The sequence below is a fragment of the Tetrao urogallus genome (assembly GCF_951394365.1).
Source record: "Tetrao urogallus genome assembly, chromosome: Z".
Classification (NCBI taxonomy): domain Eukaryota; kingdom Metazoa; phylum Chordata; class Aves; order Galliformes; family Phasianidae; genus Tetrao; species Tetrao urogallus.
In genome coordinates this window covers 58,195,057-58,219,657 of record NC_136816.1, presented here as the reverse complement: position 1 = coordinate 58,219,657, position 24,601 = coordinate 58,195,057, and the positions used below count along the sequence as shown (strand labels likewise).

The window sequence follows — 24,601 nt, the reverse complement described above, 5'->3', positions numbered from 1 at the left end:
ACTTGCTATTTTCAATCATACGTAAATCGGATATGACAAGACAAAAAGCAAGGTAGCACATAGGCTTGTTCAGCTTTTCAGATAAATATGATTTCATGTAGTGCATAAGAGTAAGTCTCCAGTAGGTCTGGACTGCAGATTTTCCACGGAAACATAGTCCTTATTGTACTTTGTCAAATTATTCTTCACCTAATTTCAATATTTCTATCTGCATTCAGATAAAAATACCTAGCTTAATTTATCAGAAACACAGGAAAAAAAAATGTGAACAGGCACTAACGAAGGCCTAATATAGCCAGTCTCTTCTCTCACTGAGGCATATAACCCCCTTGTCTCACAGTCTGCGGGAGGTAACTTTTTGGCATTTCATCAACTGATGGTACGTTTCCCTCCACTGTTTCAGGTCTCACAGTTTGTCCTTCAGTACTTGTCTGCAAAACATCTGGCAGAGCAGCTTCCTGTGTATCTTCTTCCAGATCGAAGCCTAGAGATCTCTGACCTGAGATCTGCAGTTGTGCAAACCCAGCGAGATCCTCCTCATTAGCAGAAATAATCTGCTTTGCTCTTTCCAAGAATGGCCTGTCTGTCTTGGTTTCATCCTGACCACAATTCTGTTTGAAATACTGCTGCCTTTGTGGCATACCGTCACTCCCTCCAGCATGATCCTCTAATCTCTCTTCTGAATCTAGCAGAGGCTGAGTAGATTCAGACCTTGAAAAGACTTGTACAGGTGTTTGATCTCTGTAGCCATTAAGTACTACAGTTGAATACTGCACAGTGCTTGAAGTGTTTTGTGTAGTTTCACCTTCATCACTATCAGAGACGCTTTGCCTAGGAGAAGACATGCACGAGGATCCTCCAATACCACTGCTGTGCCCTTCTGAAGTACTTTTTTCCTTTTTGAGCAAATCAAAAGGTTTTAGATCTTGTTCTGAAAAAGACTTCTTGTCATCAGCTTCTATTTCTACGACGCTCACATCTGTGAAACTGCCTTCTGGGTACATCTGATCTTTAGAACTAAAGTTGTGCTGAAAGAAAGAGAAGGATGTTGCCTAAGAGGAAGGTTATTTAAGTTGAAAACAAGCAAAATATTTAATAACTTATTTCCTTTTCTGTAGTAACTCCAACATTCTTTATACAGTTTGCCTCCTTATTGAGCGTGGCAATACCCTCCAACTATCTGTTACAGAATGAAAGATGTTGTTTTATATTCATAATTCCATAAGCACTCTAAGCACTGCAACTGGATGTGCAAGCTTTGCTCTAATTTTTAATTGTTCTGAAGAACTGTAAACAGAAAACCATTCACTACGCAGTACAGACCATTCTGTACAGAGGCCATGCACACATACTCTCAATAGCATGTTCAAAATCAGAGCTTAAGAAGATGTTAGACACAGTTTACTGAACAGAATTTCTTGTTATCCATCCCACACAGGGCACAGATTTTTCTGCCACACTTAGCATCTGTATTTTAGATCTCCCTCTCTTTCACACTTAACTGTACAAAGTGTTAAGAATCATAAGCTGTTTAATTAGTACTGTTTTCCCATTAATGAGTATAATAATCGGGGCTTGGCCCTCCAAACTAGTAAATTCAAGCTCTATGCTGTGAACTTGTGCTAAGGATCATATATTTCTAACACTGGACCTACATGACAATTAAGTCTTAGAATCATAGAATCATAGAATCACCAAGGTTGGAAAAGACCTAAGAGATCATCCAGTCCAACCGTGTCATCTTCTAGCCGTATCATATAATAATGTTGTGAAACTTACATCCAGTCTTATTTTGAACTCATAATTCTGTGTATTTCAGAAGGGAGAAGACTCCCTCTGATTAGTTTGAGGTCTTCTATATCAGGAAAATTAAGGATGCGGAAAAATGAGTATTACCTTAGCTGGAACTTGTGGGGACCACTGAGCAATGTTACTCTTGGATGGATCAGGGACGTTAGGCCAGATATGCTTTTTAATTCTGCAGAAGATTAAAAACAAGATTAAAAGATGCACTTCTAAATTCCTATGTGGATAATCTATTGCTATGTGGATGAGCAAATATTTAGTTAGAAAATATTGCCTACGTTGGTATAAGCATACACTTTCATTATTCTGAGGTAACTATGAATATCACAGCAAACAACAAAATTTGGACATGTTCCAAGATGGCTTTTTCAACTATAGTCCATTAAGAATTGATTTTAGAAGCAGCAGGGATGTCAGAATGAGGAGGACAAATAGTTTTTTTTAAATCAGAAAGAAATGTTAGTTGACTGGGGACATGTAAGAGATGCTCTTTCTCAGGGAAAACACTTCAGCTCTCAGATAAAGCCACAGAGAACTCTGAGGTAAAATGAGCTGGAAGAGGACACGATATATGCCACTACATACTAAATAAGAATTGAGTAAACTTAAAGTTTGCTAACACTAAATAGCTTGAATATAGTTAAACAGAATATTCTGTACTTTATGAAATGAAAGCCACCATTTTAGTCTCATCTGCTGACATACAAAACAACACAGATGGTATATCCTAATAAAAACCTAACAAACCTAACCCTAACCAAGACTAGCACGAAATTCTCTTGAAGATTGATCTGTGGGACATTGTTTCACTGATAATGATTCTCAGTAATAAACAAAATCAGTACAGAAAAGCCCTTGATTTTTCAAGAAAAATACAAAGATGTTTATTAATAGTATGTTTTACTTTTTTCTTCCAAACTAGCTGTAGAACACTTACATGTTCATAATGAATTATTGCCATATCTCATGTTACACCAAGACATACCAAGAAGAGGAAAGAAAGGCTTCTTTTACACTTACAAGTCACGTTTGTTGAAGCAAAACAAAACTCCAAGGAGTACAATCAACAGGAATGCTAGACACACAGGTACAACTATGGCTTCAATTTCTCCTCTCCCTGAGAAAAAAAAACACAAAGCATTTACAGCCCTTTTTGGCATAAAAGAAAATCAGCAGCAGCACACAGTTCCTTACAGGCAGGGACAATCTGAAACCAAACATATAGCATAGCCACAAGATTCAGCTTCAGAAGAATCTCTTACCTCTACGAAAAAATCCTTGTTTTTAAACTTAAGAAAAGCTCAGTTCAAATAATCTAATGCCTTGCATCAATAAAAACCACAGATTGCTCTAGAAGCTGTAATGTTACGAATAATTTTTATAATTTAGGCAGATACAATTTCTAAGTTAATGCATCCGTGGTCCAGTTTCAGAGACCTACCATTTGCCGTATCATTATCAAGACCAAATAACTAATGTAAGTTATCAGTTTATTCTGTACATCAAAACATCCTTTACCTATAAACACTTAAAACTGCATTGTTGGCATGTATCCCTTCCCAAATGATGCATATATTTTATAAGTAAACCTTACAGAATGCTTAGGGAAGAGCAACACTATCCTGAAAAAAAAAAACCCACCTAATGTTGCTGCTCTTACCATTATAAACAGAAAGCTCTGTAAATCTGCACATACAAGTTTGACTCTTCATAATGAGTTTCTGTAGAGAACTGTAACAAACTAATTGCCATTAAAATAGGAATGTCGAAGCCGAATAAGAGTTGTAAAGAATGGCATGTGCTGACAGGCATCCACATCAACAGGTTGAGATTCCCAGCCCAAACCTGCAACTTAGCAGAGCACCCCAATAAAGCAAATGAAGGCAACCTACATTCAGATTAAAATAAAGATTCTAGACAATGTCTTTGAGACAAGAATAGGAGCCATCCAATAAGGATAAGGATACAGTGACATTGAGAAAATTCTAATTACTCACACAAAGCAGGCCATTCACTGTACTCTAAGCAATACACAAGAAGCACATCTCAAGCCAGCATGTTTGCCACATGAGGAAAATTCAGAAAACATGCAGAAGACACAGCCCAAAGGAATTGTAACCGAATTCAAATAATAAAAATAGTCAAATATCCTTTTGTGCTTGAATGTTAGACAGTTTCTTGCACTTTGTGAGTATGATGAACAACTGAAATACTTTTTTTTTTTTTTTTTTAAATCATCTTCCTGTCCTATCAGATTAGAAATTGAGCCCTGCTATACTGTTGCAACATCAATTCCTACTTCTGTTGATTTTTCCCAATTCTTCCTTACCAAATTTCTGTGTAGTAAAAGTAAAATCAGGACCACTTCTGCCTCCTTCATCTGTGTATGCCATCATCCGCACAGTATACAGTGTGTCACTGGTTAGAGAAGAGAGGGTATACTCTGTCTTGGATGGATCCACTGACACAGCTGAAGAGAAGAAAAATATACTAGTTTTCAGTATGGTTGACTAGATTTCCATAAACACAAAGGCATTAAGACATTACATCTTAAGAAACAACAGTTTCTGTGCAACGTGTGGCTGCAAGGAAAACAACCGTCACAGAAAGATTACAAATGTGTACAATGAATGCTGAGGTTAATTTGTTTCTGTTCAGGTTTGAATTTATTCCTTCTTTGTGATAATTCATTATTTTTTCAGGAAGCAAACTGAAAGTAAAACTGAAGCTTAAAGGCCTCTAATATGCAAAATACACAGTTAGCTAGAAAAAAAATCTAGTGGATAATGAGAAGTAAATTGTTCTTCCAGCTTATGTAGATCTAAAAAACCCCACCTTTCTACAGTGTCATCTCCCTGTCTTTGTCTGGTGCTCATAGAGACTATGAAGAATGAAAATGCACTTGAAGCAAAAACACAGTTTTAAATAAATAAATAACTAATCCTTTGCAGACTGAATGGTCTAGCTTCATCTTCAGTCTCAGAATGGCTAAGGTTGGCAGGGTCTCCTGATGGTTAGTCAGAACCTCCTGTGTTCCAGCTTGTGCCCATCTTGTTACATAGCCTCCTTGTTCTGTATTTAGACAGACAGATGGACTACAATAACTGCCAATCAGCCTTCAGAAACCAAACTCAGTAGCCAGTTATACAAAGACTGCACGTTCTTAATTCTTTATTGGTAACTTTCTTCTGTTGACTGCATGGGAGAACTACACCTCTAACATCAGCTTTATATCATCAGAATAAGACTGACAAACATACTTGAGGCTGTTTCTTTTTTTCCAGGAACATGTATTAGGAAGGAAAGACTGAGTACTTCAACACCACAAAGCATGTCTCTGCCTTCTGTTACCTGTTTCATTTCCATCGACAGTTTTGTACAGTATTGTGTAACTTCTGATGAATCCATTTTGCTCATCTACTGTGAGATGGTTCCATGTCAAAACAGCTTCAGCTTTTCCTACTTTTTTTGTCTGAACAGTTGGTCCTTTTGAAGGACCTGTAATGGTAGATGAACATTATTTTCTATTGCATATCCTCCCATCCATAAAAGTAGTGCATTAATGAGAACTGGATTGCTATTTCATAAAAGCTTCAATAGAATAGCTGGGCTAACTCATCTATAAAGCATTATTTTAACACAACATTATTTTCAGGCAATATAGCAATTTCAAAGAAGCTTTAAAAGGAATATCTAGAAAAATGCATGAAAAAGTAACCAGCACTTGAAGTCTTCCACTGAAGTCAATTACTCCTGACTTCATATTTGGAATCTCAAATAAACCAAAGAACTAATATTATGTTGATAAAGTAACAAAATCCTGTGCTGGAAAAGGGTAACTCATACAAAGCCATCTATTTAATTAAATACTGTATACTAGCAGAATAGATGTTAAAATAGAGGAAAAAACAATTATGTCAGATGGCCCTTATGTGTAGAGCCACTGTCAATTATGCATGAAAGCAAAGGTTTCACTATTTTAGCCAAGATGTCAGTGAATGTGCTCCAGGGTGACTTCTGTACTCACGATCCTGCTGAAGGTAAGCCTTCACAGACTGTCCGCTTCCCTGGCCATCAGCATACAGAGGATACACAGTTATCAAGTAACACTTGAATGGTTTAATGTCACCTAATAAAAGGAATTTTAAGATAAGTTGTGTCAGAGAGTTAAATTTCTCACTATCTATGCCATCTACCTTAGATGCAGGGTCCCAAGCCTTGTCTGTTTTGTTAAATGCTCTTATAACTAATGCAGTAGATTGTTATTCTAGAGCTCATTTACATATTGCTCCAAAGAAATAACTAAGAGAAAAAGTGATTCATTAAAGTATAAGCAGACTTCAGAGATTTCTGGCTGTTTTCCTAATTCATTCTAATTAAGACTTTAACTGCCTACAACACTGAAACACATAATTATAGATGTGAGCCACTGATTACCATCTGAACAGAACTGTAAAGTTGATTGAGTTTCACTGTTTGTCCTAAAGATGCATGACAATTTGATATGGAAGGACCTCATCCTTTTTATGATTTCAGTCGCTCCCAAGAATGATGAGATTAAAAGCAAAACGCAGGTAAGACTTTTTTCAGTTTAACGTGAATTTATTTCAAAATGTAAAAATGAGTTGATTTGGCAAAAATATAGGTATTTCCATATACTTGTGATAAAATAAGATTAGTCCCGGCATTACTCCAGATTCCCACCCTATAAAGAGAAACCTAGTTACCATAAATATTTTCTTCTCTTTGAGAATATTCACTAGATTCTTAGTGTTCTACAAGATATTTGCAAACTTGTAAGATAAGTACCTTTTAAGTATGTTCCTTGAATGTTTCCTGGTTCTACCTGCCACTCTGTGATGCCGCCTGAGCTGTTAGACATCAGACTCCATTCAATTACGTATTTAAGAACGTTATTAGGAGCAGTCCATCCTACCCACAATTTGCCATCTTTAGGTAGTGTTCTAATATTCCTCACAGGAGCTGAAATGAAAGAAAATAGAAACGTACTAAATATTGACATTTCTTCCACTAGATAGTCAAAACAGCAGCTGTCTTGTCAAATGAAGATACTTTTGATTATTGTAATGGTGACAATTTGACAGAACCTAACAAAATGTTATCATTTGCTGAAATTTAGAAGGTTACATTTGAATTTGTATGAGAGACAAACAACGCTATTCAACAACTGTAAATTAGACACACTTTTATATAATAAGTTGTCTTATTGCACAATAAAGAGTTACAATATTTCTTCCAAACTAAAGGGTCTGTTTTACAGTAAAATCAAATCTGCAGACCTTCTAAATTCCCATTCCAATCCTCAATATATTCTCGTATCTTACTAAGTTCTTCCAGCTGCAATACTACTATGTTGAAGCTTATCTTTAGTTGGGTCATTTAGTAGTTTTAGAATCTGTGGCTCTCCCCTAGTGTTTATGCACCAAGTATCAGACCCACTGATGATTTAATTTTTGTTACCTATGCTCCTCATTCTTGGATTGTGTAAGAGTGTAAGAGGCTAGATTCAGCAGATGAGGGCAGTAAGAAGAAACCAGCCTGCATTTACTACTACCAGTGCGCAATAAAAGGAACACGATAAAAAGGAAAACGAACAGTTGTCTGCTCCCACCATTTCACAAGATACAGGAAACACCAGAGGGTAAGACAAGGACAGGATCAGAAAGGGGAGGTGAGTGGGAGGGAATACCACAAAGCAGAAGGAAGAAGAACAATAGCTAAATTGAATATACACAGAGTAGATGACACTTGCTTCCCAAAATATTTTATTTTTAGAAAAAAGAAATGCCTGCTATTCTAGAAGAAATAAAAAATACAGTGCACAGTTGCTCTGTGGACCACAAAGAACAGTAAAATAACACACAAATCTTGCAATTAATTCATGAATGCATAAAATAGTCATGAATTCTGGTATATGTAAGTTGCTCCAAAAGTAATGCCTCCTATTTTTGGAGTTTTTTAAGCTGCTGAGAGAAGCTTGAGGATTATCTAAAAGGACTTATCTAAAAGGGGACTGGGGCAGTTAGTGGATGGAGTGGGTGTACAAGTTGTAGTTCCCTCTGTCCCTTCAGTGGCAGTGAATGATACTTAATGAAGCAGGAAAGCCAATCTCATAAACACGCGGCTGCAAGGCTGGTGCAAACAAGAATTTCATCTTTTTTGACCAGGGGGTGGTTTACTCAGCACCTGGCCCAGTAGCTGCTGATGGGTCTCACCTGTCTCAAAGGGGGAGCAGGATCCTATCCCAGGAGCTGGCAGGGCTTGTAAGAAGAGAGAAGAGGATAAAACCAGGCCTGCTAGAAATGAGCCTAGGGGAAAGACTATGGGACTGGAGTTGAGACGGCAGCTCAGCTGAAATGCATCTACACCAATGCACACAGCATGGGCAACAAACAGGAAGAGCTGAAACCCATTGTGCAGTAGACAAACTTCCTGATGCAGCTGGTAGGAGAGCCTACTAAGGGAGATACCCTGCTAGAATCTCATCTACCTGCAGGGTCATAAAGAGGATCTAGGGAACTACTGTCAGCCTGAACTCAGCACCAAGAAAAGTTACAGAGCATATCATTTTGAGGGAGATCACATGGCATGTGAGGGCCAGCCAGGAAATCAGATCTAGCCAGAATGGGTTCATGAAATGCAGGTCTTCCTTGACCAACCTGATCTCCTTTGATGGTCTGGTTACTCACCTGGAAGAAAGGCTGTTGATGTAGTCCACCTAGGCTTCAGCAAAGCCTTTGACACTGTCTCCCACAATACTCTCCTGGAGAAGCTGGCAGCCTGTGGCTTGGACAGGTACATTCATTGCTGCGTAACAAACTGGCTGGAAGGCCAGGCCCTGAGAAGTGATGAATGAAACTACAACCAGCTGGCAACTGCTCATGAGCAGTGCTCCCCAGGAGTAAGCACTGGGGCCTGTTCTCTAATATATTTACTGATGACCTGGATGAGGGCACTGAGTGCACCCTCAGTAAACTTGCAGATGACACTAAGTTAGCAGGAAACATCAACCTGCCTGGGGGTAGGACAGCCCTAGAGAGAAAGCTGGACAGGCTGGATAGCTGGGCTGAGGCCAATGGGATGAAGTTCAACAAGATGAAGTGCTGGGTCCTGCCACTTTGGTCACAACAACCCCAGGCAACGCTACAGGCTTGGGGCAGAGTGGCTGGAAGAGGAAATGGACATGGGGGGTTTAGGTCAATGCTTGGCTGAACATGAGCTAGCAGTGTGCCCAGGTGGCTAAGAAGGCCAAAGGCATCAAGGCCTGTATCAGAAATAGTGCTGCCAGCAGGAACAGGGAAGTGATCATCCACCTGTACTCAGCCATGGTGAGGCTGCACCTCAAGTACTGTGTTCAGTTTTGGGCCCCTCAATATAACAAAGACATTAAGACCCCAGAGCATGTTCAGAGAAGGGCAATGAAGCTGGTGAGGGGTCAGAAGCACAAGTCTTATGAGAAGCATTTGAAGGAACTGGAATAGTTTAGTCTGGAGAAGACAAGGCTCAGAGGTAACCTTATTGCTTTCTATAACTATCTGAAAGGAGGTTGTGGTGAGGTGAAGATTGGCCTCTTCACCCACATAACTAGCAATAAGAGTAGAGGGAATGGCCTCAAGTTGCACCACAGGAGACTCAGGTTGAATGTTAAGAAATATTTTTTCCTCCTAGAGAGTGGTCAGGTGCTGGAACAGGCTGCCCAGGGAAGTGGTGGAGTCACTGCCCCTGGAGGTGATCAAGAAACATTTGGATGTCGTACTGAAGGACCTGGTTTAGTGGAAAATACTGGTGATAGGTGGATGGTTGGACTGGATGCTCTTGGATGTCTTTTCCAACCTCGGTGATTTTATGATTCTGTTATTTATTTCCAAGGAAACAACATTTACAAAGAGGACAGTAACATTATTTGGTAGAGCAAATAGCTACAAAACACTGTTTTTGAACACAGTTACCACCATTAGCTATGCTGGAAGAATTAAATGACACATCTTTGCTTCATAAGCATTTCCATGTCACATGCCAGTTTGTCAGACCTTCCCTCTGCTGCCACCAGTCACACAACAATGAAATGTAAAGGAATATTGGAAGGTTCAACTTCTACTTCTGCCCCATCCACCAACACGTCTCTGATGTCATAGACCAACACTCTAAAAAAGGAGGCATTACTTTCAGAACAGCCCGTGTTCAAATTGCAGCATAATTAGAAGGAGTAAAGAGCACACACACATTTAACAGTATTACAACTCTATGTTACTGTAAAAGGTATAATTTTACAACACTGAACTTTTTTTTTTTTTTTTAAATCAGGGAAGACACAGAGATTCTATTATTCTATGCATTTGAATGTTAGAGAAGTTATTGTAACACTAACCTTTTGAATTACTCGATGGAATAAGCAGAACTGATGGAGGGGATGCCCCAACTCTGTTATGTGCAATCAGAGTCACTTCGTAAGTTCCATTTGGCAGCTTTAATGTAAGGCTTGTGGTAGTAACGTTGTACCTCCATGGCGGATGGGAGAGAGGTGGTTTAGCTCTGACAGTCACTTCATACTGCAAGATCACTCCATTGGCTTCAAATGGCTCTAGTGCCTGTCAAAAATACATTTTTTTGTTATATCAATACTGAACAAATGTTACAACCTTTATTAGCTTCGAAGCATAGTTTAATGGTTTAGAACTGGGAGAAAGACCCGTATATAAATAAGTTACATGATTAAGAGAATTGCAAATGGGTTTAGAGTTCATTTCTGTAAAACAGTACTCTCTAGAACCATTTCTTGTTTAAATCTTCTCACTTGACTCATAATCCTATCCAGCTGTCTAACAAAAACACCTCTGTCAAGATTTCTGACGCTGTGTGGAAAAAAACTACATTTTCTATAACTTCACAACACAATGACATCAAAAGAATTTCATTTTATAGATTGGGTTGACTTTAAATGCAAAACAGAATGAGCAATTTTATTATAAGTAGAAAAATATTTGTGTCTATATTATCTGTAACAATATTAACTATCAGTGAACATTGAGAAAATGGTTAGACAGGGTGAACTTAAGTAACACCAGTTTTCCAATTCTAAGCTAATTAATAATGTCAGAGTGGCATGTCACATACAAGTTAAATCAGAAAAGGATCCACATACAGGGAAGTTCACCTAAGGCATCTATTAAGAGAAAAATACTAATAAAAGAAAGCTAGATCAAATATAACAAAGTTCAGAAACCAGAAGAAAGCAGGAGATGGGGACTGATCATTGCATTCACTTTCACAGCCTGGACTAATCAGTAGCCTACTTTATGCAAACACACAGAGCTATATTTAGTAAGTCTGGTCTCTGGAATATCTCTAGGCTTAATGGATTTTGCAGCTGAAGGATTCCTGTATGATATATCAGAAGGTGGAATGTCAAACTTTACTATGTGCAAGGGAGTTTCCAATTCCACACACTGCCTATGAAGACAGCAAGAGGGAAATCTTGAAGTGGATTCTGGATTACTCACAAGCCTTAAAATCTTACTTTCAGCATACTTACTAGATTAAGAAGTTATGAAAAAATTAAGTTATTTCTTATATCGGTAACTGTTCAATCCCAGATATCTACTGAATCTGTTGAGGTAAGTTTCCACATAAAATCATTTTTAAAATAATATTCAATTTCTGCAGTTTAGCACATTGTTTTACCTTCCACATCAGTCGTACAGTCCAAAAAGCTGGTGAGGGAGATGCATCAATGGTCCTCCATACGGTTGGCCCTTTAGATGGTTCTAAAAAAAAAAAAAAAAAAAAAAAAAAAAAAAAAAAAAAAAAAAAAAAAAAAAAGTTGTTTCCTTACTTCCCTGAGAAGACAGAAGGCTTAGATATGTTAAGTGAAATAGCTTAATGGAAAAGTTCTGCTCCAAACTCACAATATCAAAGTGAACATCACCACACTGAGCATCAGTGACAATGGCCAAACTTGTCAGGGCTAAGGCACAGCTAAATCCACAAAGTGCAGCTTGTGTTCAGAAGCACAATACCACGCTTCTGCATACTGACAAACTTACTGCACTTGGTAACCACTACACCTTCCCTACCACTCAATATCAAGTCACCTCAAAATGGCAACTACAGAATAGTTAATGAGGAGACTGGTTTCTCCCATGAAAAAATCACACAGAATCACACACAGAATTGTAGGGGTTGGAAGGGACCTCCAGAGATCATTGAGTCCAACCCCCCTGCCAAAGCAGGTTCCCTACACCAGGTCGCACAGGTAGGCATCCAGGCAGGTCTTGAACATCTCCAGAGAAGGAGACTCCACCACCTCCCTGGGCAGCCTGTTCCAGTGCTCTGTCACCCTCACTGTAAAGAAGTTCTTGCGCATGTTTGTGCGGAACTTCCTATGCTGCAGTTTCCAGCCGTTTCCCCTTTTTTAAAATACCCTTTTATTACAAAAACATTGGAGGAATTTGAATAACAGAACTGCAGTATTTTTTGCACAACGCTACAATAGTTTTTGCTGTCAGTACCATTAGAAATTTAAGCAGTACTTCCATTGTAAGTTTCAATTAAACACAGAATGAATCTATCATAGTGCATAAAGAAAGAAAAAATGGCTAACTCTTGGCAAGGACTTTAACCACAAGGGAAAAAATAGGTCTTGAAATGCATTTAGATTTATAATCTTGCTAGACTGTGTTTGTGTGGAAGTTCTTTTATTGCATTTTCAAAGTTAATAATTAAAAGTTTTGGCAGTTTCACATCTAAAAAGTGATGTCAAGTCTACAGGGTGCATCTTGCCTGTGCCTCTTATGCTCTACATCAGGAGGAAAGAGCTGGGAAATGAGGCCAAGTTCTTCATCTTATTTCAGTACACAGCTTTGATTCACAGAAAGTGGAAGCAGTACACACACATACACACACACACTTAATGCAGATCACGACTGCAACATGACCTGCCTCATGTTCTTTTTCTACATTAACACCTCGGCTCTCAGGCTAAAATAAAATATAGATGCTCGATCACTAACAGCGGTTTACTTTTTTCCTTTGCAAAGCAAGCTGCAACAGCCAAGCAGCAATGCGGTCTAGCAAGCAGGAAATTCGAAACTCCCATTGCTCAGTTTGAGATAGTAACCACAGAACACATCTCTTCCATGCAACAGAAAGCAGAAAAGCACTGTCACTGAAGTTGAAAAAAGTGGCTAGGCTATTGAAAGAATATTTTTATAATACCTCCCCAGAAAAAAATAATTTTTGACTAGAGCTGAAGGCAAGCAAGGCAAGTAATTTCATACTTACAAATTCCACTCTGCTTAATGGCAGGTTCTACCTACAAGTGTTCTTTCTGCTCAAATGTAAATTCAACCTAAAACTTCATTTCCTGAGAGCTAGTTAGTTAGGATAAATAAGGACAGACTTCTGACCCAGTGCAGTAGTGTTTTGAAATAAAATTCTTTACTGTTTTCACACTGTTTAGAGACAGATGTACTGAAGTGCTTGGAAGGCACTAAAGAACTAATTAGAAACTGCCAAAGGAAGACCAAGAAAAGCACAATCAAAAAAGACTAAAAGCACAGAGAAGGGAAAAAAAAAAAAAATAGACTTAGAAGCTAAACAAATACCACAAAGCGTTTATAGTGTTCTGAGGAAAAAAAGAGGTTCCCTGTCAGCTATCAAGTATGGAAGTAGAAGTCAGTGCACTGTCTTCATATTGGGTAGGATCATTATGGAACAGATATAAAGCTAACATTGCAAAGTAGAAATGAAACAGAACCAAACCAAACTACAAATGTTTCACACCTCACAATACAAGAATTGGAGAAGTTTCTAACTAGTAATAACCAAGTTACTTGAGAAATAAGGCTTAAAATCCCAACAGTGCTTATTTCTCTTTAAAGCCAGAAATCAACATGTGATTTCCAATTCTGCTGTTGGTGATTTACGAGGAAACCAATCAAGCTTCTAAAAATCAAATTGCTCTGAAGGTAACTTATTCTTGCAATCCCCAGAAATCACTAGATATACCACTGTAATACACACAATTACATAGCAAGTCTCTTCTGCTGGACAAAAATACCTTTGGCTATGGTTGCTATTTGTGGGTACAAAACATATGCTTCCTGAAAAGGATTATGAAGTAAAGCTGCTAAATCATTTCGAAATTGTCAGAATTCTCACATTACTGTTCAGCATCAATACCATACATTTGTGTCTTTGCCATTAATGTAGCATGTCACCAGGACATTTTGAACACAGAATGTAAGCACTGTGCAATTTTCTAGAATACTGGTCTAACTGGTCTTAAACAAAACATACTGCCTGAAATTCAGTTTTCTAATTTGATTATACAGGCAATAATAATGGCAGAAGTAACTTAAACATCCAGCCATTTCATTTAACATTTGCAGCAGGTAGCTGTGTAGTTTTCATATAGGTTTTGCTGATCCTGTGAACTGGATTTCCTTGTCTGAGCCTTGCACTTATTAAAAAAAAATAAAAAAAAGATAAAGAGAATGAGAGACTTCTTGAAGTCCTTTCCTGCTCAAGTTATCCTTTTAACTCTATATATTTGCAAGTTTATCTAGCTATTTGCAGGAAGTGACACCACCACTGAAGATGTAAGCAAACAGAACAGAAAGTTTCACTCTCAACTTATCTATAAGCAACAAAAGTGCTGACTAATTAGCAAGCAATACAAAGGAAGAATGAATATTCTGTTTTCACTGGGAGGTACAACTACAGCAATCTGTTGAACAGAAGAGACTATATTAACACTTACTAAAAGCACAGCAGACCATAACAAGAAATTAGTTCACTTTAGCTGTAGCAAGAAACATATCATTGCAAGGTGTTTTGACACCAACAGAGGTCCAGATTCAAGAAGATAGCATTTTGCACCTCTTAAAAGATCTACTTAATATTTAACATTCTTAATTTAGTTCCAGTTCAGTCTAACAGATGGGTCATTCAAATGAATGACAAATGTTCAATGGATCACAGAACATTGATGAACATCAACAAAGTCTGGGCTTGTATCTGGAGACAATGGTTCAAATCTTATGGATGAACACAGTGCAGCAGACTGTTAGAAATTTGTTTGTCCCATTAAACAGCAGTACGCATAGATTTAGACTGTGTTTGTATACACATTTCACAGCTTGCTTTCCATTTGATGGAAAAAATCTAAGAATCCAGCCTTATATCCTAGAAGGTTTTGCAGTAACAATCATATGGATGTGATTTTAATGTCAGTGTTCCAATAATTATTGCTGTTTTGCAATTTGAGTTTACAGTTGCTACAGGAAATGCTAAGGCATAAAATGCTACAAAACAATAAAAATACGTAACAGAAAAATGCTAAACATAGTATGCTCAACTAATAGTTTTGGCAAAAACTCAGTGGCAGAAGGAACCGCCACTGTACTTAAACACAAACTTGCAGGAGTGCCTCACTAGCAGGATATACTGAAATTACTTCCATTAGCTGTAAAAGGTAATACATACAGTAGCAAGGTGAGGTGTAGCTACTTTTCAAATAATGTATGTGTTCATGAGAAACTGGAACCATGAGAACATGGAAGCAAACAATGCTGCTACGAAATACAGAATGCACTTGAATACGTATTTTAACGGAAGATGCCCCAGTGCAGTGACAGTCTTAGTACTATTGTCCTGAAGGAATATGACAGTCTATGATTAAATAGCACAAATACAGAACAGTTTATTAACAAGAGACAAACAGCTGACTGAATCACCACAAAAAGCCAAATGGCCATGGCCAGTCAAGTTTATCAGTTGGATGCAGTGTGGATGGACCTTACACATGATGCTGAGTATTCGTCCTGCAAAGCTGAGGAGGCTGACCTTTGACTCCTCAGCAGCTTTTTCCCACTAGGGCTGTGAAATTAAAACTTAGCCTACTGGTTAAATATGCCCTATCTTTTGTGTTTGCTAATTGTGAAATATTTGGTGTAAATTAGACGCTATGCACATCCTAGTGTGAGATACAGAGGTTGGTGGCCCTGCATGTGTTAGGGGGGTTGGAGCCTGATGATCCTTGAGATCCTTTCCAACCCAAGCCATTCTACAATTCTATGGTTCTATGATCCTGCTTGCCAAGTCCTTTATGGCAAGACTAAATATGATATGAACACTGCCCTTTAAGAGCTGCTACAGGTAAAACATCTTCCTCACTAACTCACAATAGCAGCAAATCCCTTTTCAGCCATATTGCAAAGGGAAAGGATGCCTTAAATCTAGATCTACAGGATTTCAACAAAATCAATAACTATCATAAAAAATGGAAATTGTGGCAAAATAATCATTTTTTGACTAAATATTGCTCAACTAAAGCCATTCTTCACATAGGCTCAATCTTGCTTAAAGTCAGTGATTTATCCATGGTGTTCTCTTTTTTACAACCACCCATATCAATGTCTACCTGACTAAGGATGAGCAGCAAGATGTAGCAATTGTGGGCAGTGTATCATAAATCAGTGCATGCAAGACACTGCAAAACTAGGCCGTGGTACTGTGACAAGCAAGAAAGAGTAGCAGATGCAGGAAAAGTTAAAATAGTGTTCTATTTACATGCTTCAGTGAACAAGAGGCCACACTTCCATCTGCATGTTCTTTTTTGAAGTGCTTCTGCTTGAAAAACAATCTTCTTGTTCATAATTAAGTGATGCTAGCTCACTTACTACTTTATTTGATGGCCTCCTTAGCTCTGAACTGTTCATGAACTAAGGCACTCTCTCTATTGAAAGAAAGCTTTCATACAAAAACAGATTCTGTTGCAGAATCAAGCATATCAATCAATCATATCAAATCAAATAGCTCAAATGAGGATGCAGAATTTCAATTGGCTATTGTCAAACTGCTGAGCACTCATATTTTTAAAGTTGGCAGTCAGTTTTGGTATATTACTTACTATCTTCAGTTGTAACCCCAACTTTTTCTTCACTCCAGTCACTCCAAAACCCTTCTCCATCTTCCTTCATGCATCGAATAGAAAAGACATACTCTGTGTAAGGTCTGAGGCCTTGAATACTGAATGAAGTCCTTGGTGAAGCCGTATCTTCAGGAGGAACCTGTAATGGAAGGAAGATTTTACAAGCTGATCAAAAAAAGAAAATTTAGTCCTGCACTACTACAGTTTCACATTCAAGAGGAGTATCCACTTCAAACAGCTTAAACACGATATTACAGGATCAATACAATATTGTCCCTTCTTGTCCCTTTTATTTCTAAAAGCTTAAATTCTCAACCAGTGATGTGGTAGGAGTTCAGTCACAGCTCTATATATTTATCAGGTGCATCATGAAGCATATATACAAAAACAGGCAAGCAGCTATCTCAGAATAACTCTTACATTCTGTTGAATCTTTTCATATTTGTGTAACTCTCATAAACATACGGAATACAAAGTTTCTTCCTTCTCCTGTAACTCCTCTTATTGATATGTAATGCTCTGAAACACCAGGATGGGTGTCTCCTGGATTAACCACCGCAGAATACCTGTGCTAGAAGGCATCTATCAAGCTAGAGTACTCAAGATCATTACTTCCAGTCTCCTGTAATTGACATGGAAATACTTTGAAATATTTTGAAAGTCTGGCATTTTCTTTTAGGGCAGTGTAGAACTTTATTAATAAAAGAATTTCTCTCCCCATAATTCTTTTTCCTTTTAAGATGGCAACTGAATGAAAAAAAAAAGATCTTACTGTATAAATAGAAAAACATATCAGGTAACAGATTAATGTTTTCATACACACTGATTCCAGCACAAGTAATTCTACTTGCAAGTGAGAGTCTTTGGAGTTTTCTTCTTTTTTAATCAAACACTTCTATGATTCAATATGTTAAATGGGGAAGACAAGTTAAAAAAGACTTAATAGTACAACAGATCAACAGATTCTGAAGTTGCAGGATAAACTGTACTGAACAGTGTTGCACAAAATATCAATACAGGAGACCTTAAAGTTGTAAATCTCTGCATTTAAAGCAAATGTTCCTTGAATGAGATACACTATCCTAGTCACAAGCAGTTTGCTATGCTACCTGATCCAACACTGTATTTTGTGAAGTTAACATCAACTACTCTTTCAAGAAGTCTCAAAATTCAAAATACTTTTGGATCTATACAGTGAAACAAAAACTGGACAATTTTTATTAAAAAAAGAGTTTCTGGAATACCACTGCTCGGAGAACGTTAAGAAGAAAGGAAAAACTGATAAACTACTGAAGATACAGCCAGGGAATGACATAAAAGAAAAAAATCTCTTGAGGACATGAACATATTATACACGTATGACACACACTCATTTTTTCCGGTTGTGACTGTGTCAAGCTCAAGGCATGTATGCAAGACAACCAGACTGTTGTATCATACTCTTATAGCTATAACCAGTTTAAAAAAGCATCCCAGCATTCTAAGCTACATTTAGATCAGTAATTTCGCATCAAATAGGCAAAAATAGGCAAAATGAACTGTTCGGTTACCACATAAATTACAAGATGAGATGAAACACTAAGTAAACTTCAGCAGTAGTTTGACAAACTAGTGCTGGTTTACAGATTACAGCAGAATAGTCAGAAGAGACATTCTTGTTACCTGCATCCAGTTTGTATCACTACTGATCCTGTAGCGAATATTGAATTTCAGTTTCATCACAGCTGCTGAAATCCGGTTCTCCCAGGAAAGCTTCAGAACAGTAGGCAGTATTCCTGAGTTGACTGATAGGTTGTGTGGAGGCAGTGGTTTGACTAGAAGAGAAGAAGTCAGTCATCCCTGCAGCTGCATTATTTTTCCATGCCTCTAGCAATTAGCACACTGTGCTGCAACACTGTCATTAAGGCCTTCCACAAGCCCAAATGGCTGCTATTTCACAAAAATTTCTAAAGCAGGCTGCATAAGAACTTCTGGCTCTAAAAGCAATCTTCCAAATTCTGATTTTTGTTCAGCACAGTTCTAGTTCTATCTAATAATACTTAGAAGTGTTATATTTATAATGGAAAATATGAATAGCTATTTAGCAATATGTACAGGAACAGAAGTCATGCACAGTACTGAAACTTTATTAATAGGGATATTGATTACCAATCTCAATGGGGTCAAAAACAAGATGATCAGATTCAGCCTTCCCAAGAGCATTTGCCGCTTCTACCCAGACCTCCAGGTTAACAAAGAACTGAACATCAGAAATGGTACAAGAATTATTTACAGATTTCGGTATGCAGTCAGGAAAGCTTTCTCGTGACCTAAGTAAAGAAAAGCATATAAAATTTTATTTCCCTTAGAGAGTTTTCAAATTTAAGGTTTTCTAGCTACTCATACTTTCTACCACATTCACTACCAAAGCACTTTACAAAAACCAGGGGAGATGGGAAGCGGTAGGAGTTATTCCCAGAGAGGGACTGCATATCTGTCTGTTCTGCTTTACATGAGAAGACACCATCTGAATGAGTTTGAAAAACATTTTAATTTGACTTCACAGGAGAAAAATTTTTGCTGAAGATTAAGATTATACTGTGGACCAACAACACTGAGTTCTTAAGGAATACACAGTAAACAACTACAAAATCCAGTTATTATATGCTGTTGTCTTTACCTGCTTAGTATGGCACAGAACCATCACCTAAGAAAAACAGTATATATTTTGGATCCACCCACATAACAATTAGGTGTACTGTACTCAAACTATCTTACATACTTCAAGAATAGAAAACTTAAGATGCTGCTGCTGTAAAATGACTGCAGTAAACAAATTTCAAGTTGGAGTTCTAAATTCCTGTGAGCTGCTTTAGCTCTGCCCTCCCCTCAAAAGCAGGCAGCAATTTTTCAAAACACTGAATTTAAGAATGATTTCAAAGTATCAAATAACTTCAAGGAAGTTTGGTTTAGCCTACAAAAATTGCTTAAAATTGTTTAGATATTATATAAAGAGCTACTTACCACCTGTATTTCAACCTAAAATGAGTGTCCAGGAATGTATGATTTCCAGGGTTCCAGGTACAGTTCATAGGGTATCTGAGATTCGACAGCTGATATACAATACAACTTAAGTTTTCAGGCTTCTCTGGGGGCACTGTACAAAAAGAATTAGCAATAATTAATATATACATTTTATCACGTACACAATTCCATAAGAATCATACTACACATTCTATTACAGCAACTTCAAAAAGCACCAGAAGTATTTTTAGTCACATGTATTTTTAAAGGAGGAGGAAAACCAAAGTCGCTAAGTTTAAGCATCTACTCTGAGAAACCACAAGCAAAATCAGGAGCAAATGCCTCACAAAGTAACAAACAGATACAAGGCAGATAAAAGTATCAGGCATCTCATCTACCACCCTACACATTTTAAATGACATGGAACAAAAATGATGATGAGTAGTTGAGCTGCAATGGCATATGCTGACTTTGCCAATAACTTGAGATATAAGGTAATAGTTACATCTCTTCTCACTCAACCCATATATAGCTTGCTTTTATTAATTTGGACTATTTCCTAACTGAGAGTTAAGAAAACGAGAAGAGACTGGCCTCAAAAGAACTGAGGTGAAAGCTGACCCCTGGCTTCAGTTTCTTTGAACTGTTCCGTGGACTTCTCAAGACTGAGAGCAAGAGAACTCTGCTGTAGTTTAGAAACTTAAACAGCTTCTGAGAAGTTAGAAGCTCTTGCAACTATTGGATGAGATATCCCAACTATTGGGAGAGGGAAGGTTTAGTCCCAGATACCTACAAGGAAGATACACAGTCTTCACCAGCACACTTCAATAGCATGTAAGAAATTTTCAAAGAGCAGCTGATTTTTTTTTATTTATTTATTTTTGCTTCTTGAACTCAAATAATGGCATACAGAGCTAACACTGAGTTTGTAGCTTTTAGGATATCACCATTTACAACAGTCTAATATATTTAATCTATCTTCTTTTTAATATATTTATCTTCTTTTCAAGCACAAGATCCTATTTTAAGCAATCACCAACTTACAAACATACAATTTTGTTCCTCAATATTTGTACTGTTCTGAAATATACCGTTTCTCTCACTGTTCATAGGACACTAACAGAATGAAAACAACTATGCACCTCAAAATTCACATGTGGATTACAACTCAAGTTATCTGTACTGTCATTTAATTTATCACAGGATATTCCAGCTGTCCTCTACTTTCCCTATATTTCATGTGTTCCACCTCTCTTGGGAAGAAATGTACTCATCAGGATTTATAATGAAAAACTACTTCTCTGCAAAATCTTTTCAACTCATAACAACTCCTAATTGTATTATCTTAAATAGCAAAGCTAGAGCAGCCTTCTGTATAGAATTCACAGAGTAACTACAGTACCTTCTGCTGACAGTAGGAGGCAATGTAATTCACCAGCTATACTCAGGAAGGAAATTCAGGACACAGAAACACTTAACCAGCATTCTGTGAACAGTTCACCAGTTAAGTCACTAATATTACAACTAAGTCTTGCCTCAAAGAACACCTGCTCAGAACTATGCAAGCGCAATCTAGATTGAATAAGGAAAGTTTACAATTAGGATTACTTTCTCTAAGAGTACAGTAATTCAAGAAGGATCTTTCCTTCTAAAGGCAGCTCAGGTTTAATTTAGTGGTACAGATGGACTAGATATTTCTCAGTCCACTAATGAAGGAAATAGTAAGCTTATTATGCTATTATGAAGGTAGTATTTATAAATTATTGCACTTCTTTGCACAGCGGGGGGAGAGAGAGAAAAAAGAAATCAAGGAAAGTTCCATTTCTCTTCAGCACCTTTTCTAAGTTAAACTCCTACCTTCTTTCTGAAATTCAAGGCTGCTTAAACACTTATCTGTGTGAAATACTCCAGAATGTTTTCCATTTTTTAGAAAACTATTCTATGCTTATTCACCAGCTTTGATGACAGAGATTTTGCAGTATTTTATATAATTATCCAGAAGGTGAGGGGCTGGAAATAAACACAAAGGTGAAGACATTTTTCATTCTTATCCCTTTTTCCACAGAAGCAATTTTCTTGAGAGCTACTATTGAAACAAGAATTAAGCTCAAAAAAAAAAACCACAAAACAAACCCAGTACTTACAGCCTACTGTAACTGAAATTCCATAAATATTCTGCTCAATCTGTCCATCTGCTAAAACGTTGCATGTCAGTGGAGAAGCCAGAGAAGAAGTGTCATTAAATGTGACACTAGAAACAGTTATGTTTATTTCACGGTATTGTTCTTTAGGTACCACCTTATTTTTCATTTTCCATATAATCTGACTAGCATATATATTGCCAAAGTCAAGGCAACTCTCATTCAAAATGCACAACGCTGTGAAATTGGAACCCATGGCCAACACTGGAGACTCTGGAATGATGTGACCACATGATTGTACAAGTCCACCTGAAACTAGAAAAAAAAAACATGTAAAAAAAACAACAGTGCACTCTACAACAACTGCTGCTACAACACTGCTGTAATACTGAAGACAGTACAACATCTGCCAAAGCAGGAAACCAGTTACCTGACCGTTATAAAACAGACCTGAGGGGCACAACCAGCCTATCATTACTTAGGCTTCCAAAAAAAAATTCTGCCGAGCAGGAAAATCTCAACTAATAACCAAGGGCTTTTAAAGAGACTGAGAGAAAAGTGAAGGACAGAAACATTGAGTATATTTTGAAGGGCAAAGAAACCGAAGTTATATAAGAAGTTATTTTCTGTTGAGAGTTAACAAGATCTGAGGTGTGCACCTTCATTGCAGCAGACTTAACTGTAGAAGAATCACATGCAAATACTTGAGTTGAATACTTGGAGTTACCTATTTCAGAATCATTGTTATGTACAATAGTATTTGGGAATGAAGGTAAACAGACATGTTTTTTTAAACAATTAGCAATAAAATTGTGGTTATTGCTATACAGGTATACAAACGTCAGCTCTTAGATTAAACATCAGATGACTGAAATGCTACCTTAATTAAACAGCCACAGAAAACATCTTTAGAATGATCACTTCCCACACAACAGAGGTGGCCCATGGTTCCAGTTGATGACTATTGAGATTGTTTATTGCTTATTGAGTTGATGACTATGAGACCATGACTAATTCACTGAAAGCTTACTGCTTTAACAGCTGCTTAGTCTGATCAAGGTAAGCTTTCACCTTACCAACAACTTTGAAAAACCAACAACTTTGAAGCAATATTGCATTTAAATTACAGAAATCACATTATAGGACCCAACCCACCACTGCAGTCTGCTACAGTGACCCTACAGAGCAAGCTGTTACTTAACAGCTGTTAGCTGTTACTACATTAAACAGTTGTAACTAGAAGCAGAGCTGAGTATTAGTTAAGCACTGCATTACCTCACTGCAAGATTAAGAACATAGCCTAGATATTAATAGATCTCTCATTTTCTGCCCCAAATCTGCCACACATAACTAAAGAAAAAGCAGATGTGTGCTTCAAGCATCCAATTAAAGAATTTCTGTAAATCTATTATGCTTAAGATAGATGACTTACCTTCAAAGGAACAAATATTCAAAAACAGATACAAGCAATGGACCGCCCAGTTCCACCCAGAAAACATGCTGGACAGAATTCCTGTTAAGAGATGAATGGAAAAAAAAAATCTTTAAGCAACTACTCTTCCCTTTAGATCATGGTCAGATTCAAATTCCTATTTGCTCTATGACAATCTCCTAGGTATACCCTTCCTCCTCTCTGACCCTCCAGAAGTACTATCTCCTTACTCTCTGGGAAAAGAATGGGCATTTATTTTTCCATTCTACTCACTGCTAATGTGCTCACAAGCTCAATGACTATTTAAGACAACTGATGGAGTTCAAAGTCTATTAACTTACACAAAAGAAGCTATCATACATGAAAAACTTCACTGGTACTTCTGTAGGAGTTCAGTAGTTCTAACAGTATAACACCATGACTCAGGTTTTAAAACAAAGTCTGTGAATTTGATTACCATTATCTAGCTTTGAAAGATGCTAATATAAGCGCCTTACATTAAAGTTCAGAATAACAGACCACAAAACCAAGTATCTCATTCACACTTAAATTACTTAAGAATTATGAAGCACAGCTTTCACCTTGGAAACTTTTGACTGCCACAAAAAAATCACTACCTAGCTCATCCAATAGTTGCAAGAGCTTCTAACTTCTCAGAAGCTGTTTAAGTTTCTAAACTACAGCAGAGTTCTCTTGCTCTCAGTCTTGAGAAGTCCACGGAACAGTTCAAAGAAACTGAAGCCAGGGGTCAGCTTTCACCTCAGTTCTTTTGAGGCCAGTCTCTTCTCATTTTCTTAACTCTCAGTTAGGAAATAGTCCAAATTAATAAAAGCAAGCTATATTATGTTTAATCACCTCTATGTGGTTTGCCTACTGAAATGTAGCATTGAGTCCACAATGTTATTTCCAAAAACACTGTTCTCATAGGTAGGAACTAAACCTAGATTCTCTGGTTATAAGAATAATTCCAGAAATGCTAGGTTCAGTTCATCTTCTGAAGTTTTCACCAATCTGACAAAACTTAGTTGAAAATTATTCTGAACTTAATCCCAACAAAAGGAAACTCACTAAGAAATTTAAAACAACTCCACAGTATCATCTAGAAAAGAAAAGCAGAAATTACTAATACTAGAGGGAAAGGAAACTGCAGATGTAACAGAAAACACTCCTGTTTTTTGACTACACACTGTTCCGTGGTTACAAAAAGATGCAAGGCATGACTTATATATGTCATGTTAGAATGAGACTGTATAAATCATTTATGTA

General features: G+C 37.4%; 1 protein-coding gene across 1 annotated transcript; it reads right to left on the bottom strand.

Annotated features, from left to right (window-relative positions):
- Positions 1 to 308: 308 nt before the first annotated feature.
- IL6ST (interleukin 6 cytokine family signal transducer) lies at positions 309 to 23,402 on the bottom strand (the record flags this gene model as incomplete). Its single annotated transcript, XM_079549014.1, has 15 exons — positions 309 to 1,028; positions 1,897 to 1,978; positions 2,827 to 2,923; positions 4,136 to 4,276; positions 5,158 to 5,304; positions 5,834 to 5,935; positions 6,616 to 6,789; positions 10,196 to 10,415; positions 11,509 to 11,591; positions 16,739 to 16,898; positions 18,422 to 18,573; positions 18,908 to 19,068; positions 19,763 to 19,895; positions 21,907 to 22,218; positions 23,336 to 23,402. 15 exons carry the CDS (start codon positions 23,400 to 23,402, stop codon positions 309 to 311), a joined length of 2,751 nt encoding a protein of 916 aa, XP_079405140.1.
- Positions 23,403 to 24,601: the final 1,199 nt, after the last annotated feature.